General features: G+C 43.7%; 1 protein-coding gene across 1 annotated transcript in view; it reads right to left on the reverse strand.

Moving 5' to 3' along the window:
* Positions 1-20,558, reverse strand: part of cacna2d2a (calcium channel, voltage-dependent, alpha 2/delta subunit 2a) — a gene marked incomplete in the record, with an annotated part of 114,964 nt that overhangs the window by 17,440 nt on the left and 76,966 nt on the right. Inside the window, 6 exon segments of the mRNA XM_078092019.1 lie at positions 196-306; positions 1,552-1,713; positions 3,049-3,148; positions 3,465-3,515; positions 12,252-12,309; positions 12,514-12,645. Of these exon segments, the coding sequence (XP_077948145.1) occupies positions 196-306; positions 1,552-1,713; positions 3,049-3,148; positions 3,465-3,515; positions 12,252-12,309; positions 12,514-12,645 (614 nt within the window).

Genomic DNA, 20,558 nt, shown 5'->3' on the forward strand with positions numbered 1-20,558 from the left:
TGTTACAAACAAGCTGCAAATATATGTCTTTGTGAGTCAAATAATCCTTGAAACCTTTGAATATTGAGACAATATCAGCAGACTGCGGTGGGAGACGGGGGAGAAATGCTAAGACCGTTTCTGGATGTGCACGAGGCCTTTGGATGGCACAGCGATGTTGGCGAATAGATAAAAGCCTTTTGGGGAAAGCCTCACCGTTTTGTTGGGCCAGTTGTACTTCTCAAAGATGTCCTGTGCACGATCCTCCCCGCCATCTGTAAACATCATTATCATCTTATTGCAGTTGGCCCTCGGGGCGCTGCTCTCCTGTGGCACATGAAGACAGAGGAGGGAGGACAGAGCAGCAAACAAAGAGACGGCGAGACAGGTTAGGGAATATGCAATAATGAAAGAGGAAGGGCAGCGTGCAAACACAGGCTGTAAAACGGTCTGGTATTGTGATAAATATGTCTAAGAAGTATAAAATGGACAGTCAAATGCAACACAAAACAAAATGTGAAGATTTCATATAACATGCAGCTTGTAAACATGTAATAAACAGTTTAGAAACGACTATAATACAATATAGTTCCATGTCATGCTTATGAATTTTGTGCATCCATACATGTATCCAGTTAATAAATTACTATCGTGAATCATTTTGTCCTATTATATAGAATATATCTTGAGTTGGCTCTACAGTAACTTTACATTATATATATTCCAGATTTCAATACAACATAGGACGGATTGCAAACTTCAAATCCATCGAACTGTGTATTTTTAGTTATTATTGGCAGCTTTCATAATGAAGCATTATATGCTCAGAGGCAGTTTTTAGCATTCAGCTTTGATTCAAACCGGCTGCCTGCGTGGAAGCTGCCATTAACATGCAGGCCAGTGGCCTGTCAATCTGACAAGATTCTAATAAAGATTGATAACATTGCTGCAATTACATATTTGTATTGTGCTTCTGCCACCAATCCCAGGAGTGGGTCTGCTACAGACAGCGATTAAACAGGCCTTTTTATTTCTCATTCTGCTGGCAAGAGAAGGTGACGGGAAGGGGGGGCAGCTGGCACTCGGCTCTGTGCCTCCGAGCCCACCAGAGGAATACAAAGTGTCTGTGGTCGATCTCCTCTGGGCTGCGCCGAGCGCTCATCAATCATCCCATCAGAGCCCATTAGGGTGGCAGCCTCTTAAAATACGCGGCAGCATACGGAGCTGAGGCAGCACCTGTGTTGAGCGCACGTGGACGCCTGCCGCTGTCAGACCTCAGCGCCGTGCTGGCTGCCGCAAACGGCAGTGGCACTCCGTCGCGACGGCGGCTGTTATCGGACCTGCGTTCGACATGGACGGAGCTCTGCAAATGTCTTATATACAAAACCGTTTCATCGCTGCTCATTCACTTTTTTTTGTTTTTTAACTGGATGCGACAGGATGTATAATAACGCGCTGGGGCTTCGGCACGCAGCTCCAGCAAGTCATTGAAGACTTTTTATAGGAGGCACACAGCTGACACAGACAAACATCCACCGCCAAATTGTCCTAAAAAGGCTTTTTGGCTCTTACATTGAGAAGCTGTTCAAAGGCAAATGTGAAGCCAGACTTATAATCTGTGGTTCCTTTGGCTTGCATGTGCTTGACGGCCTCTTTGAAGATCTTCTTGTTCCGGACATTGGCTTGGACTAAAGTCCTGAAGCACGGGACGACAGCATCGGCCTTCTCGTTGAACTAGAAGGGGACATACAAACACTCACATGAGCAGACTGCAAATTTTGCTTTTTCAGATTAAAAAAAAAAAGTATAAAAACGTGTGCAACTGTTGTGGTGGTTCACGGCAGCAGGATGCAGACGTGGGTGTGCGCAGATGTGAGCTGCCCTTCGCCTCTCTGGCTGGCAGTAAATGCTGGTAATTACAACTTTTCACACAAAGAACAGGTGCACCTGAAACACCAGTGCGAACCGCTGAACAGAAACCCAGCCAAGGTAATATCATCTGTCTCATCTCATTCACCAAATTAGCCTAAAACTGTGTGTGTGTGTGTTCGCTGCATTTATTTTTCTGCTTGTGCGCGGTGCTACGTGTGATTACAACATTAGCAGCAATGTCTGTAATAGAAGGTTTCAAACGCAGCAGGCGCTTGAAGGTCAACCTCAAATTCAATTGACATTTTCAAGAAGAATTGGTGTAAAACATTATGTGTGAGGAAAGCTGACATTTAACATTTGTTGGTGTTGTGTCATATATTAAATAGTGAGACATCAAAATCAAACACACAAAAGTATTCAGAGCCACTTATTACATATTAATCGCTGTGTCACGTCTTTATACCACATTTCTTGTGTCAACGTGTTAGAAAATACAGTAGCTGTGAAAAAAAACGGTGTTACATTTGCCATCTAAACGAATGAGAAATATAAAAAAGTTTATATTATAACTATTGATACGGCCATGCAAGCAAGTGAACCTTCAGTTTCATAAAGAAAACTTCTGATGCTTGATGATACAAATGTAATGATTTTTTTCCCAGTATAATTTGGGTCATTTTGGTCTTTTGTGCCAATAATTGACAGCGAGCTATTGTGAGCCCTTGCTTTCTTTATAGGGAGGAATCAGATGCATTCCCACCCAGATTATCATGCTCATTTCTTGCCTTTAGAGCTGGGATTTAGAGGCACACAGTGGCTAAGAGCAATGGATTATGGAGGATTACCGAAGTTTGTCTCCAAAACGAGCCACCACACAGAGCATTGGGACGTGTTTGTGTGTGTGTGTGTGTGTCTTATCTGTAACGTTAAATGTTTCCCTAAACATTAGTCCTCATAGAAAAATTGGTAATCGGCAGAGAGGCAAAGAAAGACATCCCACAATCCCACACCGAGCACGGCGGGTCAGGAAAAGTATACACACGATGTTGAGTGTATTTCCATGGAAAGCAGACAGCAGGCAGGAAGTTTGAGCAGAGCGAATCCCTGCATGATGACCACCTGCTTAGTGGATGTAACCACTTTTCAAAGGTTACTTGTGTCATTCGTTCGCACATCCTGGCGCAAACTTCTACTTACCCTGGCCACGTTCACGTAGTCGTCATCCGACAGAGTTTCCAGCATCTCGACTACAGAGGTTTTCATCAGCTTCAGAGTGAGGCCGCTGACACTTCCACTCCTGCAACAAAAAATAAGGACTTTTAATCACTTTAAGATCAGTAATGAGAGGAGCTAGAAATCCTGCTCATGTATTTTTTTCCTAACGTCCTTCTGACCAGACTTTTCATGTTGAGGCAAGCATTCCTGTGTCAGAAGGTGATATAATATATTAACTATATTAATTAAGGCGGGGGGGGAGCTGTGTTTGCCTTTGTCTAACTTTAGGCTTTCCTCAGGCCAACAGGTGGCACTAGCGCCTTTTAAAAGACACATCCAGGATGTGGGGGGGGGGAGGGTGTTAAAGGGTGAGAGAGACTGAGGAGAAAGAAACTCACACGTCCACAATGATGACCATGTCCTTTGGAGACGATGCACCCTGGATGTACCTGTACAAAAGACAGAAAGAATGGACTTTAATTTGTTCCTATAATCTTTGAGAATTGCTATAAAGAACGGAGCAAAAGTCCCAATGAGCTGAGCCACGATAACATGGGGCGACCATAACGGAGCCCACTTAAGCCACGGAATACTGAAAAGGCTTATGTGCTTAGAAGAGTTAATAAGTTGTGTTACACACTTCACTGTCGGCTGACTTCAACAGAGATACTCCTCTTTACTGAATAACAATCCCCACTCTAAATAATTACTGTATAAGCCAAAGCAATTGCTAGTTTATGGTCTAAGTATATAATAACGCATTCACTAAAATTGGCCCAGAGCCCTATAGTCTAAGAGGAGAAGAACTCAACATGTGTCCAAACAAAGGATTCATACAATTTCATACAGTTCATCAAAGCCAAAAACCATGAATTGTATATTATTAGTTTAATCCATAATTTGGATTTTTTTCTGAAATTAGTTGGTTAAGACAAATGAAAGTTATTATTAAGTTTTCTTAACAACCATCTACGTACATATTCAAATTTGTCTTTCCAAATCAAATGTGTTTGTTATAGTTAAGTACCTTACACTTCCTTACTTGTTAAGGACACTGATAATAATTTACAAGATACGGTACTTCTGTAATTACTTGTGACAGTGACTCATAAAGTCTGAAATTATTTATATTTAGTCAATTAAAATGTATTCAAACTTGTCAAGAAACAGCTTCGTTGGGTGCCAAACCAGGTAAAGACCATTGTGCTGAAATAGGGCTTTTCTTTGTGTGTTTCCACCCTCAACACAGCGTTGAACTATGAGGACGAGGTGGCACGGAACTCGCACGGCCGGACAATCTGCGCCCCGGAGGACGCACACACGTAGAATCTGTCCGCGGGTTGATAAAGGACGACATACGGAGGAAAATACAAAAATGCCTCATTCTGTTCCAGTGGCAATTAAATTCACATTTTACCCCTGAGAGCTGAGATTGACGGACATTGCAGGCGTTTCTACGGCATACTCGGGAAGAGGGGTTCTCAAATGTAAGTATTCCGAGGAGTGAGTGGGCAAGCAGTTAGCAGCCCTCTTAGGCAGAGTAATCATCGGGGGTCTCTTTCTGCTGATTATCAGCCGTTCCGCCGAGTGTGGAGAGAAGCCAGCTGCCTGTGGGCCAGAGAGGCTCTTTTATTACTGTTTTTTTTTAAATGCCGGGCCGAGCTGATATGGAGGCAGAGCAACGGAGCCCCGGTGGGGTTCGACACAAGCGGCCACAAGTCTCGCCGCTGCCACTCGTTGGCCGCAGCCAACAACCTGCGGCGTGACCTCTGAACCGTCCGCCAGCTCGCTGCCCAGGCCGCTCGGAAAAAAAGCGTTTGGCGGTCAAAACTTGGGGCCCACTCCACTGAAAAGCTACCTGAAACACCCTCCCCCCGATGGAACAGGGGACTCGGCACCGTATACGGCAAAATAAATGTGTGTGAGAGAGAGGGAGAGAGAGGGAGAGAGAGAGAGAGAGGGGAGAGGGGAGAGGGAATCCAATTATTTTCAATAATAAAGAATGCCACATCAAAGGTAGAACTTCCGCAGCTCTCTAACTGTGCGGCGTATGAAATCAGGTCTGGAACCATGAGGCATATTGGCACGCATGACTTTTATCAATTTAATTACTGAAATCTTAATTTGAGGGAGTGAGGGAAAAGGGGGCGAGAGCGGAGACTCCACACAGCGGATGCTTTTTTTCCCTCCTTCGAGCGGATGGGGTTTGTGAAAGCGATCATCGATGCAGGACGGAGACTCTGTCAAAATAGGGCCCCGAGTCTCTACCCCTCCCCTCACCACCTCCCCCCCGCCCCCCCTCAGGCTCAGGAATGGAGACACCCCTTCTGGAGAGTGAAGGAGGGCAATTTGGGGACGGCTGACGCCTGAGAACCAACTGCAGGATTTCATTAACTTCTCTGGTCAGCGTATTTCTCGTCGAGACGAAAAGTGCTTTAACGGGACTCCAAAGTTAGTTTGAAGGGGCTAAATGTTAATTATAAAGGAAATGCGGACTTTTATTACCAGCAGTCGTTATAGGTTATCGTCCACAGGCCCAATGTAAAAATATCACAATGGAGAAATGGCCACGATGAAAAAATATCACTTTCAAGAAGATCATTTCTCTCCCGGTGGAAGAGGCAGCATTGATCAGCAGTAATGGGGTTTAGCAGGAATCTGTGAGCAGTGATGGAGTAGACAGGAGTAACACATGAGCCATGATAGCGTCGCTCAACATGAAGCTATAGTGCTGCCATGGCTGATCTTCCCCGCTGATTGTCTTGGCGTATCAGCACTCGCTCTCTTTCTCCCCTTTTCAGCGCCTAAAGCACAAATGAATTCTCTCCTTGCCTCTGAGCGGAGAACATCAGGATCAGAGAGAGCGGGATGGAGTCAAGGATTTTCGGTCTCCGGGGCTGATATGAAGTTCTACGCCTCCAACGGATTAAAAAAAAAAAATCTTGAATTGAGGCCAATATCAGTGTATAACTCTTCACATTTTGACTCACGGATCCAGATGTGTTTTTTCTGCATGGATTCCAGTCAGTAATTACCTCTCAGCTTCTGCCCACTGATGCCATTCTTTCCCTGTCATTACCCAGTCTCCAATGTGCCAAAGCCAGGTGACAAGCAGATGGGCCTTGCTGGTGTTGAACTGAGCCCCGTCGCCCATTCCGTTCCACCACAACACAACCATCAGCCGACAGACACGACGTATCGGCCGTTGGCCTCTCTGTCCGTTCACTCAAAGTTGTCGGTACAAAACCGCCGGTGCAGAATCATAACTAGTGGAGGCACTTTATTTTAGACATGAGCAATCTATGTACATAAGACGGTGTGCCAATTCTCTTACTCTATGAGAAACTCTTTACAAAAGATAAACTAATGGGAAAGTTTCAGAGTTCAATTGCGTGTGATTTAATTAAACCTTTTGATACTATGCAATTATAAACAGGTATTCAAGTGAAACCACATCTCAAATGGAAGTACGGCGGCGGCTACTCGCAAAAAAACATTTCAAACAGTTTGCAGACAAGGTCCAACAAAAGGCACAGTATAAATAAAACACATAGACAAACATAAACACAAACCAAAATCATATGCAGCGAACCCGAACGTCTCTACAAACACAAACAAAGTAAACATGCTTTTGAATATTAAAGAGACTGTGACACGGAGCAATGCGGGAATAACATATTCATGTCCTTTTAACTGACACTGTATATTTAAATTGACCTCTCGCATAGTGAGATTATGTCTTTTTCAACTGATCAGGTCTCGTGGTTTTTGTAACAACCCTTAAAAAGTATCAATTATTCATTTTAATTATCGAGCAAAAAAATCCTGCTCATCAAAATTTGGTTCTCAAATGTGAAGAGCTTTTTTTATGTTGTAATTTAATATTTTGTTGCTGTAGGACAGTTGGCCAGATAACTAGCATCAACACTTACGGATACGTTTGACCCCTGAGAGCCTGTAGATATCTGAAACCTTATAAACTGACTCACTGATCAAAAAGACAATTATAATACAAATATTTGAAAAAGGGATTTAACAACTGAATATAGTGTAGAGGTTTGCAATAAATCCACATGGTACACAAAGTCGTTTCAGTTTATAGCAGTAAAGTACTTGCCTGTGGTTGAGTGGTGAATGCCTTTTATTTGTTAATTGGGCCGATAAATGTTCGTACCATTACAAAATGTACAATCAGGATAACTTGTGCGTGCAGAAGACGTGCTCTTTGGGCTGAGGTGGAAGAGGTTCTTTCACTAAACAAGAGAAGATTAAAACAGCAACCTTCACCCTCACAACACGCCACCATTCTAAAAGAAATGCATTAGACAAGCAATGAACACAATGACATATTCTGCATCATGTTGATTCTATTGTTGCTCCTTTTGCAGCAGCCTGGTAAAGGGGACTCATTGGAATTCATGAAATAGTTTTATCATGGCGCAGCGCTGTAAAATCAATACATTAACGGTGCCGGGGGGGGGGGCAACTCTCTCAGGAGATTGTGTTTATGCACCCTGACCCATTCCACAAAGTGTTACGCATCACATTCAAATTGGAGGAATTATCTACTACATACATTTCAGACACATGCAGTAGATACATGCAGCATGACACATGGAGAGGCTTGTGCTCTGAGTGTGCCGGCAAATAATACTGTGTTTGCATGTTTAATTACATTATACAGTGTCATCTGTATCATATCTGTTCTCGACGGTATGAGCTCTGATATGCAGCCATCATGCACAGTAGATGTACCCCCCCCCCCCCAATGACGGCTGTATATATCTGTATATAAGCATGTGTATGTGTGCATGTAGCTGGGTTTGCTCCCATGTGCGTCTGGATTTGTGTTGTGCTTGATGGGCTTATTATTTTATGGACTGCTGCTCTCTTAGTGCTCCTGTGGATGTGGCAGGCGAATAAAGATTGAATTAAGATAAAAAAAAATATATATATATAGGACAGCGCCCAGAGAGCCTGCAGGAGGAAGAGATGTTGTCTGCCGTTTATTTATTCCACTTTCTGTTGATTATTGGAAGTGTTGGTACCGAGATTTGCATTACCATATTTTCGGTTATGCCTAAAAAGAACACACAAAATGTAATGCTCAATTTTTCAACCACTTTCCCTTCTGGATATTTAATGAATCATGCATATTGGAATATGTTGTTAGTAGACATGTACTTTTTCGGTTACCCTTCGGTCGCTCTTTGAGACGAAATAAAAACTCTGCAGCTGTGAGTCTCACATTTTGGCTCAAACCTCAAATATTAAATTTGGAACGCTAAAGCTATTGTCTCCCTTCAGCCTCAGCCATCACACTGCGGCCCTTCTTTTGACCGCGCTTCTCCCTGAAGTAAAGTGCACAGGCTGAAAGAAGGAGATACAGGGAATGGTATTTTGGGGATTTGAGGATTGAACAGCAGTCACAATATTTACAAAGGGGTTAGATTGACTTTTTGAAGAAATCAATATGTGATATAGCCTACATGCTGTTGTGAACCCTGGGAGGTAATGGGATCTTTGCAACGCTTGGCTAACAGGACTTCATGCTCGTCTCTGGTCATTTCTCTCCTCGCCCCTTTGCTTCTCCCACTGCCTCAGCCTCAGTTCACCCTCTGCTTCGCTTCCATTGATAACGCCAACAGACATTATAATGGACAAATGTTAATAATTAATGTCAGAGCAATTGGAGACAATTAAGTGTGTTGACTGGACCATTAATTCTCCCGAGGCTGCTGGGGTGGGAGAGCAGACGGGGAGAGAGCGCATCTGCAGAGGCAGGCCGGTCCTCTGATCTTCTTCCTCAGCGCTGCACCTGGACACCTCCGGCCAGGTCGGCCACGCCGCCATCCATCCGTCCCAGGAAAGCTAGAGGTCTATTACGCTACAAACTGCCGTGAATTCTGGGCCTCGTTGCGTTGACTTTTCCGGAGTAAATCAAATCTCTGACAGGGGGGATTCTTCCCGCAGATGGACAGCGGAAACGTTTACCGAAGCATGCTCACGCAATTGCATCGGCGTATCCCAGTTGCTATCGTGGCATTTGTGAATTCCAGTATCGATCTTGCATACCGGCCTACATGGTCCGAAGCATTTGTGAGTTTGTGAGGGGAAAGTGCTTTTCGGTATGTCGGAAGACGTGCGAGACAGAGTGTGTTGTCTGTGCCCGTAAGCAGTAATGCTAGAAACGCTACAGAAGTACCTTCTGCAGTGAGTGTTAATCCTAATTTAATTTAGTTATTTTCTATTACCGCACCTGGACCCATGAAATAGAGAAGGCTAACACTGGCATCGTCCTCCTGCTCTGCACTTGATACCTCGATGTTGAAAGGACAAAAACAAAAAGTTACATGTTGTGGGAGTCAGCTCAAGTCTGTTGGCCTTGCTTGTGAGCTTCCACTTTACAAGTGGAGAACAACAATTACAGCATGATTAGCTTCTGGGGACATTTTGAGCCGGGTGTTACTGTCGCATTTACCATGGTGGCCTTGTGTCTTGTATGAACATTTATAAGCTATTCAACATGAAGTGCTTCAATCATGCATCCAACAGGTTGACATCGCATCTCAAAGGAATGCCGACTCTCAGATGTCCCTCATCTGTTGCCATGGGAAACACCCATCCAGATGCTCGAGGCTTATATGTTTTTTTAACTGAATTTTACAGTTATTTGTCATTCCTATGATTTTAACCGCAAGTGCATGACCTGTGTTAGTCTAAGCATCTGTACAACTTGTGTAATTCCTCTTGCTGATGTTTGTTACTGGCCTCGTGACGGATGCTGCCATCCACCACTGCAGCCACATTAGCAATCATGACGGCCTTACCACCCCCCCCCCCCCCTCCTTTGGACTGCTTTTGTAACGCGTGTGATTGGGTGATCTCTCCACAGAGGGTCAGTCGGGGAGACAGCACGTTAGACTATAATAACACAAGTCTGACCTGACATATCATGACACGGCCCCGCCGGTCGGAGTGGCCGGGCACAAGTTGCTTAGCAACGGGCCACAACAATGTCGAAGGCTCCCAAATGAAGGTAAGCTCAAGAGTGACATGAAAAGATCATGTGGGGGGACAAGGTGTTCTGGCAGTGATGCACTTCTTGTTCCTTCCTGTGACGGGGTGGAGTCTCCCCCTCAAAACACGTGGAAGAGAATTAAACTTGGGTGCACTTGGTTTGTAGCGCTGTCGGATCAGAGACAGGACGCTTGTTTAAACTCAGCCGGATTAAATTGACTGACATGTGATGAATGCACATACATTGTGCTTGTATGCCTTTTCTTATTAAAAGCGTTTCGCCTCAATTTTAACTTGCTATCACTTCAAAACGTATGGATCGATTAAATTAACGCCCCCTCCCATTCAATACTATGTTACCAGTACACACACTGCAGAGGAACAGTACAAAGAAAAGATTGAATGAAATTACTTATATATATATATATATAAGAGACACAGACACTTATACATTTGGGATGTTGCGTTTCATGCAAACTTCATGAGAATGTAAAAGCTTTTTTCTTCTCGTCTTCTGTTTGTTAAGTTTGTAAGTCGCAGCGAGCTGATTTAATCTGACAGCCGGAGCTGACTTCAAACAGCCACTCAGGTTGGAAAACGGGGTCAGGTCCGATCAACATTGCTGCCATGATTACGTCCAGTTCACTCCGACCTGCAACGAGGCAACAGGCAGGACTGCCACAAAGTCAATGTGACAGCGGCAGGTAGATTGAAAGTGGACGGGGTGGACAGGAAGCTCGCGTCGGTCAAGTGAAGGGGCTTTTTTGGCCCTAAGGCAGCATAGTTCTGTCCAGCCCGTCTCACTCTCCTGCCCGTCTCACTCTCCTGCCAGGGGATCAGCTGGTACGGAGAGAAGCGCAGGCAACGGCGGGCAATAAAAACCAAAACATTAGCGGCTATCTTGCTCTGTCCTTGTAGCAGAAGACAATGGAACAACGTTATCACTTACCGAGATAAATACGGGCCGGTAAAACGTTTTGAGCTCATTCTACCGAACAATACCCGTTATTTAGCTTTGGGGCTGGAAAGAAAACAGGAGGTCTACAAGAGCCAGAGAGAGACAAAGCACTGCACGGGAATCCTATTATATGGCTTCATTTAAGACTCTTCTGTGCATTTGGTTACTTTAAGTACAAAGGAAGGAAAATCAGATGCCTTTATATTACAAAAAATATAAAGGCATCATCAGAAGCCTTTGCTGCATCGATGCATAAATAGAGCTACTGTTGTAAAAAGTATTTCAGTTTAGTGCAGAGAATTTTATTGTTTATTGTTTTTGTTTTATTGAATTTTATTTACTGCTGTACGTCAACTCCAGCACCGAGCAATAGATTAAAACAATTCTGAAAAAACTGAATTTATGTAACACATAAAAACTAGTGTCCTATTGCTAATTGTAACGCGTATATTAAAAATCAAATGTTTGGGGATCACAACAGTGTGTGATCATTTTAAGACAGCATAGACGTTATAAGGACACATTTAGTTTCTGCACCTTTACTCTACTGCTCCTGGTCTTGGTTAAGTTAGTTTTCCGGCGTTAGGCCTGTTGAAGTGCAGAGTTGAAATCACACTGCAAAAAGTTGATTCAACTGTTACAGAGTCAACTGTACGAAAGAGCGGGAGTCATTGTTCAGTGTCAAGATCAGATTCATTTGCGACACTTAGTAGAGTTAAATGAACTCTATGATAGGTTTGAAATGTAAGTGTACGGTGTCACACTTCTTGGTGTTCGGTTTAACTCTGGCAGTTAGTTCTGGGAACCACAAGGTTGGTGCTCCATGTCCCATGTCAAAGTGCCTCTGAGCAAGACACCTAGCTGTCTTTAGCATTTAGCATTTACCATTAGTTAAAAACGCAATGTAAGTTGCTTTGAATAAAACGTGTCAGCTAAATGACCTGTAATGTATTTAACACTGGGCAGATTTATTTTTGACACTTATTCCGAGTTAAATTGAGTGTTGAACACGGACAAGATTGGGACAATATAAACACCAGCTTAGAGTTCAAATTGAATCTCACAGAGTCAATTTAACTCTCTGTGTGGACAATCCCTTTTATGTTTTAAGTTTTCTGTCCGTATTCCTAAAATGTTCATCAGACATTGAGTGTAAGAAATGAGGTAAAAGCACACTGATCACAATTCTGGTCCCGATGGCACTTACCAAGGTCTCCTTCGGACGTCGTACAGGTCAATCTTGTTGGGAGCCTTCCATGGAGTGGCTGGAGAGAGTAAGAAAATACTCCATAAGCCAAACAGTACACTGTAGGATATTTCACATCAGATTAGATCAAGGTAATCATAATTCCATTCTGTCTATCGAGCCATCAGATAAACGATTGCCAATGTTCTGCAGCCGAGGAGCCCGATGGTCAATTTAGATTTAATCTCGCTGTGAGTTATAAGGCGGACGGGCGGCGGCCTACCTGGGTAATATCGAGTCACTCCTGTGGCACTGCCAAACACCTGCCAGCGCAGGGAGCTGTCCTCCTTGCGGTTTTCAATGAAAACCCTCTCCAGCGCCTGGGTCCAGTTCAACTCATTGAGTATGACGGGGGCTGTAGCAACACACACACACATAAACAAATGCAATCAGACATGCTCACTCAATAGCAGAACGTTGGCGAATGAGAAAAAAGCAAAAATGCTGTTTTTTTTAAATGAAGCTTAAACCAGATCTTAATGGCCCCCTTGCGTCCAAACATTTTTTTCGGTTGGGAATTGGTACACTCAGTTTTCAGAGAAAAGTATTCTTAAAATGGTCACAACTTCAATATGCTTCTGTTTATAAAACACGAAAAAAGTATCTGCTATGGACCCTCAAATGCATATTGAATTGTTTATAATCAGATTAAACGTAGGTTTGATTTTTTTTTTCTTTCAATAACCAGACAAATAATAATGAAAACTATTATTTTGAACAATTCGTTTAAAAATAAAGAAATGGTGCAAAAGCCTCTAGGAAACCAAAGGTGAACTCCCCTTGCTGAACAACCTTGTCCGTGCCGACAGCGGTCAGCTGAGTACATAAGAACGGATGTGTGCAGGCAGCTCGGCCGGGCATCACTCTAATCTGCATGATCTCTGAGAACCGCAGCGGGAGGAATTCGAGACGACCGTGGCGGAGGTCATATGTCAATTGCAGCGTGTGGAGGCAGAGAAATACATTCAATAAAGACTATTTCTGAAAAGGTCCACGCACGCGTGTTTGAGTTGAGAGGCTTTGAGAGGGTCAGCCGTCTTAACATGCGTCTTCTGAGTTCAAACGGGAGGTCACAGATGCATCTCACAGGTCAGACGTACTCTGTGAAATGGATTTTTATTGTTGTGAAGACAAATATTCATCGTCTGGTCAACAAGAAGTGGAACAACATGACGCAGGTTGTGGTACAATAACACAATGACCCCGGCAATGTGTGTCTGGTTCCCTCTCTGTCTAAGACTCTGAATACTCATATTGTATTTATATGTTTCTTTTTCTTTTACCCGCACACAAACAGAGACGCACACACACACACAAACCAAACATGCTCTCAGTCTGTGTTTAATAGCTGCAGCCAGAAGAAAGGAAGTGCAATCAGAGGTTTAATAGCCGCCTGATTAAAGAGGAAACAAGACGAGGCACTGAGCTGAGGAGAACTTCACTAGCTTCTCTCGTTTAATTACTCAGCCAACCAAAACTAGACAAGCCTCCTGAACAGATAAGTTCAGCTATACTCAACCCCAGTATTGAGTATTTTCACACAAATCAAACATCTATCTATCTATGCACTTTCCCCATACTTTTGAAGTGAGTTTAGATGTAGGACATATTCCAAGACCGTCCACTGCTTACGTCCTTTATTGTGAGCCGAAAAGCCTTTGAATAATCACAATCACAAGAGATTACCTCAAAAAACATAATTTTAATAAAACTTCAGCTGAGTGTCCACCTATATTAAGTCAAACTCTTCCCACAAATGCAGCTGAAGAAAACCAAGTTTCAGTGCTCCTTGGCATTCTGTAAAACAAATGCACGCACACGCACACACACACACACACACACACACACACACACACACACACACACACACACACACACACGCACGCACGCACACGCACTCACTCCCTACAGCAGCACTAAGCGGTGTCTGGAGGTTAGGAATATATGAAAGCCAAATTGCTGCCATCACCAAGGGGAGCTCCTCAGCATGTTTTTCTCAAAATTCATAGACGTATACACAAAGGGAGAATGGAGCAGGATGGAAGCAGCCCTACAGATGGGGATAAACATTAAAAACCCGGAGAGAGGGGGAGGACGATTGATGGAAAGCAACACAGAAATTAACACGAATGAGTGGCTGCTTTCACAGCCCGAAAAGGCAATTTCTCCCTCATGAGGGGGAAGAGAGAGAGAGAGAGAGAGAGAGAGAGAGAGAGAGAGAGAGAAAACTGAAAGTAAATTTCCCTTTAAAGTACTAAATTGAAAATGGCAGAATCAAAGACGTAGAGGTCAAAGAATTGATTTTTTTTCCAGGTGTTTTCAGGTTATGTAACAAATGAGAAATCACATTTGTCCTTTGCTTTGGAGGTGAACAACTAGCTGGTGCAGAGCTGTTAATCAATGTTGTTGGAGTTAGGGACATATTACCATACTACTTTAATTGATTCATTGCAGTGCTTCTCCTACCACTATATCGGGGGGGGGGCGCGTTGAAGGTCAAGTTAATTTACTTTAATTTCATTTTCCATAGAGCGCATGATCACAACAGAAGTTCTTTAAGGGTTATGCCTTTCCCTTTCAACGGAACAGCTTGTTCTTTTATTAAAGAAACTAAACCGGGAGGAAACACTCTTTTACAATCTTGTGAATTGAATGCTTTGTCAGATTTTTGTGTGGTTGTTATTACACAAACTTAATTTAATTATTCCAGAATTGGAAAGAGAATGAGCTGTAGTCTGTTCCATCTCTCATAAAACCGACTTTACGGCCACCAACAGTCCAGATGGTCACTAGAACTCGAAAGAGAGGGAAAGTATCGCTGCATTTATAAATTCTCAAACTTGCCCCAGTCGCTCCCGCGACTCTGATCTATTCCAGCGAGGCCACTGGCAATATTATACTGATGTTTGTGTGGAGATAATGGGGGGCGCCAAACCGGGCCTATTCAATTTCATCTGGCCTAAACGCTGTGTGCTGAAAGAGCCGTCTGAGTAACGCGTAGAAAGTGTCTTTAAGCACGAGCCGTCTCAGCGGCACACGGTTCGCTTATCTGGAGACGCACTGGGTCTGTAACGATAGCTGTCCCAGGCAGACAGACACCCCGCGACCTCCGACGAACATCAAGACATCAACCGAAATGTGGCCTGCGCTGCTGCACCGGGGCTGCACACACACACAAAAAGCGCACGTACGTACACACTCTCACACATTCACACACAAGCTGCAGCGCATTTTCAGACTGTTTCTACTTTAAATATTGTGTTATTTTATTGTTACTTTAAATATTGTGTTGCCAGCTGAAGCTAAAGTAATCACATGTAGGTGTCGGCCACCTCTACTGTCAGGCCAGCCCTGCACACACACACACACACACACACACACACACACACACACACACACACACACACACACACACACACACACACACACACACACACACACACACACACACACACACACACACACACACACACACACACGTGGACGCAACCGCATACTTCTGCAGGTGATCGCCAAAAAGGAAAAACGGGCCCATCAGAGATAAAGAAAAAGAGCAAACAAATTCTCTTTGATTTATTCCTGTAGAATATGCTGTGACTTCTCTGGACAGTTGATAAAAAGACACATTTCTCCTGGGGGGGTAAAATAGGCTTAAACAAGCGGACGGTGCCTCCGGGCTCTTTGCTGGGCTCATCCTTCACGTGAAACGCACCTCCCTATGATATCTTTAAAAGGTGATTCATCAGTGCGCCGCTCCCCTGATACTTAGGGCACCCTTGGCTTTGCCCCTTTATGGAGCACGACTGCACACCAAGTAGGGAAACAATTATGTGAGGGATTTATGGAGCATCCCTGCATCCTATCGTTTCTCAACCCCCCCCTAAACACCACCCCTATCCTATGACACCCCCAACCTCCCTCACACATTATTCACACTGATATGAGATAAGGAGCTATCCAACATCCAAACAATCTGCGCTTCATGCCCTGTATTAATGCAACGTTATAGAAATAGGTGCATGCACTTACTGTGCAGAAAATAAGGCACATTGGCTTCAATATATAGCAGAGCGGAACACAAGTGGTCCGACATCCGTAATGGTTATCGAGCAGAAGCTATTAGCTAAGTCGGTTGGAAGAGGCCATTATGCCTGTCATCGCCACAGAGGCTTCCATACATAAACAGTTTAATTCGACTTACTTTCACATATAGGTGACATTACTCATGCACAAGTGTCTCAACGCTGAGACAAATGCTGCTTTTTTGAATATCCCTGAGTTAACACCCAAGACGGTTTATGTTGCCAACGTCATTTTTTCAAGGGATTGATTTTTTCCAACCACAGCGTGTTTAGATAGTGCATAAAAATAGGAGGAGCCAACACAGTTTATAATACACCGACAATTTACAGCCAAACACAAGATGTTTGGCAGTAAAAGAGGTTTGAATTATTATTATCAGAAAAGCATTGATTACTGCACAGCAAACCAGTTCACTGTAACTGCAAATGCCACATGTCGATTTTTGCATGGTTTGTTTGAACGTTTCCATATTTTGAGACATCTGCCTCCTTTAGATTGCTTCATGTAAATGAATAGAACTTCTGTGTCGCTCGCAGCTCTGAGAGTGACACTACGATGTATTGTATCCTCTATCAACGGATACCTTAAGGAGCTCCCCGCGATCCGTTTTCAGATAACCGTAAGTAAAGTATGTGAGAAAATGTTTGTTGTGATTCCTGCACATTTCCAAGTATTTACAGACCAGCATGCGTGCATCTGCGTGCACCACCTCCGTCTGTGCCTGTCTGTACTGTCAAGTCCTTCCGGTCCTCCGCCCCCCCTCTTGCAGGGCTGCTTCGTGGCCCGGCTGAGTGTTAAAGAGCCCGAACATTAAACATTTCCCCCTGCAGAGGAAACGAGAGCAACAGGAACTGGCAGCAGCTCACACGTCCACAAAGACGAGTTAAAACAAAGTCTAAGCCTTCCTCAAGAAAAATGTCTCTTTTTGTAGCCTTAGTGTAGAAAAAACGACTTCCAAGAGATAACAGTACAACCTAATTTGTATGATTTGCAGCGTGCTTTACAAAGCTGGTCTCGAAGAATTTCGGCAGTAGTAACTAATTATAATTAAAATTTATGTGAAGGATTGAAGCAGTTTCACTCACGGACAGCATTTAGTGTGAGTGTATTTATCAGAGGAGCTCCGTTTTGCTAAATGGTAATCCCAAAAAATGATTTCTAATTAAAGAAGAGCAGTAACTAACAAACATGAAATGTAATTTGTGAGCCTGGTGGTGAGTGAAGTGGAGTTGTGCTGTGCTGACTGTTCTAATTAGTGTGCTGGTAAATGATAGTGCCCCTTCACTGGGCACCCACTATAGGGCTGGATGGCGAAGGGGCAGAGAGATGGAGTCTGTTAAGTCAAGAATGACAGAAATACAGCCCACAGTGTTTATACTCCATCTCTTCTATTTTGGTTTAACTTTAAATCCAATTTCCCCTTATCCCTCTTTCTCTTCTGTTGCTTTCTTTTTCCTTTGCACTCTTTCTCCCCCCCCCCACCCCTCCCCCTTTCTCCTTTCTTTTTTTCCACCCATTTAAATCTGGTTTGATGTGGAGACGGACTGAGTTGATCTCCGGCACGGCGGGAGTTGGTTGACGGGGGGAAGTTTGCTCCACTGGAGGAAACCCGAGGCGTGTGGATCGAATACAGGCTGCACAAACACGCACGCACACACACGCACCCACAAACACACAGCAAGATGACATTTCATGTTCAGTTGCTGAGGCAAATCTTCAGACTCAAAGCGTGTGCCTTTAACATGACGAATGTAGCACGGTATTGATGTGTTATTATAGAAATCTATGGAACATAGAACTCTTATTCTCAGTTTCCCTTCCTTTTGAGAACAGACAGTGAGTCTTTCTTTCAAAACTCGCCTTTGTCGCTGCAGTAGCAGGTGAGCCGACTTCTCTTCAGATGGTTTTTTTTTTTTACAAAATGAGAGACATCAGAAGGAGTGTCTCACACAAATGCCCGCACACGCAAATCTTTTCTCCTCTTTTCAAATTGTGCACTCCGCTGCGTTGAGTCTCCATCTCCTGTATCTGTCGGACTCAATTCTCCACCGTTCATTACATACGCGCCGTGCAATTTGCTCTTTACAAAGGTGAATTGGATGATTTGTTTGCTAGCGGCCTTAAAATGGGATCCAACCAAAGACAAAATGGAGGCATTCAAGGGGCACGGACTGCAAGCTTGCTGCTGGTTTAGGCCCAGATTCTCAATTTACTTTCTCTCTTTAATCAAAGTCTCACAAACAATTGAATGTGTTGTATTCTATGTTCTAGCCTACGTATTAATGCTGACCGCTCTCCAAAGCGCTGTTGTCTTCAGATTGAAGGAGGTAACTGCCTGCAGGCCGTAGTGCAGAATTTAGCAGGTAAAGAGTCTGACGTCTCTGTCAGGAGTTTGGGGAAAGTAAAAAAATATACGTTTTTAACAGTAATATATAACAGTATTTGGACTTACATCCTTCAGTACGTGAAAAACTAGAATGCTAAAATGTTGTGTTTTTGTAGATAAGCAACTGAAAAGGTCGTATGTCAGTTTTGTTCTAACATATTTTTTCCTCTGCTCCAAACGGCCCAATAAACCGCAATGTGTTAAGGCTTTGCAGGTCTTGTAAGCCGAGTGGCATCCATGAATTCACCAACTAGAAAGGGGGGAAATCATAGCTGCAAAAGTGACAGAAAACGAAAGCTGAAACGTATCAGAAAAGTATAATCTCCTTACGAAAGCATCGTTTTGTCATTAGTAACCTAACATATGTGAACTAAGAGAGGAGCAATCGGGCGGTTAAGTACAGTGAAGGGTGTTAATCATGGCTGGGGTGTATTGTATCTGCGTGTGCGTGTGTATTTGGAGGGTGGGGCGGGTGGGGTCGGGCTAATCACTCCATGCAAAACATTTAAGCTCCGCTCTTTCATCTGCACACACAGTTGGCCGGTCCCCGCCATCCGTTTCTGATAAGTTTCCCACTGTGCCCGGCGACAATAGCAAGCTGACAACGTGACGTTGGGCCGCCGCATGCGGAGGATTTAAACTTCACATTCAATGGAAGGGCTTCCCACATTCACTGGTGCTTTTCTTTATTCCCCGCTGGGTGCGGTGGCTTCATATTCCAAACGCTAATAGGGCCACACACCATGCACCATATGCACACATAATTACTATATATATATTATATATTCAATATATTATATGGACAAGCAACTGTGGGATGACCCGATCTGGATTAGTATTCCCTACCTTTATTATTACCAGGTCGAATCCGCTGAATCTACAAAATGGTTACTAAAGATTCATTTTCTATATTCCCGAGGTGTTTTCCTCTTTATTTTTGCAGTGATTATTTTACAGGCTGTATTACCGGAGCCCTTCCTTTGCAATTTTTCAGTAAATCCCCGTCTCTCTTCTTGACCATTCCGGTAACGTTCCCTAGTAGAGTGTTTCTATTTCTCCACAGACGACACCACCCACACCCATTTGTTTCTCTGCGGCGGTGTCCCGATGTCCATTCCGTAATAAGCAACGATAATTAGAGGAAGACTGTATGAATGTTTGACCTAAGCTAATTAGAAAGTTTGCAGACTTGGCAGCAGGAATCAGCAGAGAGATAATGAATCATAAAATGGTTCATTACTGCGCTCAGGGAGCACTCACGATCGTGGACACGGGGCCTTGCAGACAAATCAAACCGGGGCGCGTGAACCGCCTCATTTTGCCGCTGAAAGGATCACAATAAAAAAAAAAAAGAATGAAAAAAGCTTTTTTTTCCTTGTTGCTCTAATGGTTTCTATTATTAAAGTGTCTCTCCTCTCGGCCCGGTTCTTTCTATCTGTCCTTCCATCTCTCAGTCCATCCCCAAGGACGTCCATTTAGCTGTGACTGTCAGTTCATGCTGCCAACAGTCAATTCATTCAGCTCATTAACAATATGTAAAAAATATAAACAAGCCACAGTAAACAACTCATGAGAATATCACAGCTGAAACGCTGTTGCACATTATGTCAACATTGTGTATTCTTCCTACATTTGTCTTTCCTCTGGCCTCTCCCTGAGCAACAGGCGCTGAATCTACCCACTCACACTGCTTTTCTTCTGCTAAACTCACAGGTGTTCTGTAGATCCAGACCTCTCCAGGCCCAGAGGTGAACGATCCGCCCACCTTGGTTTCCTCAGACTTCCCCTGCATGGCTCCC

Source organism: Gasterosteus aculeatus, chromosome 17 (assembly GCF_964276395.1).
Source record: "Gasterosteus aculeatus chromosome 17, fGasAcu3.hap1.1, whole genome shotgun sequence".
NCBI lineage: Eukaryota > Metazoa > Chordata > Actinopteri > Perciformes > Gasterosteidae > Gasterosteus > Gasterosteus aculeatus.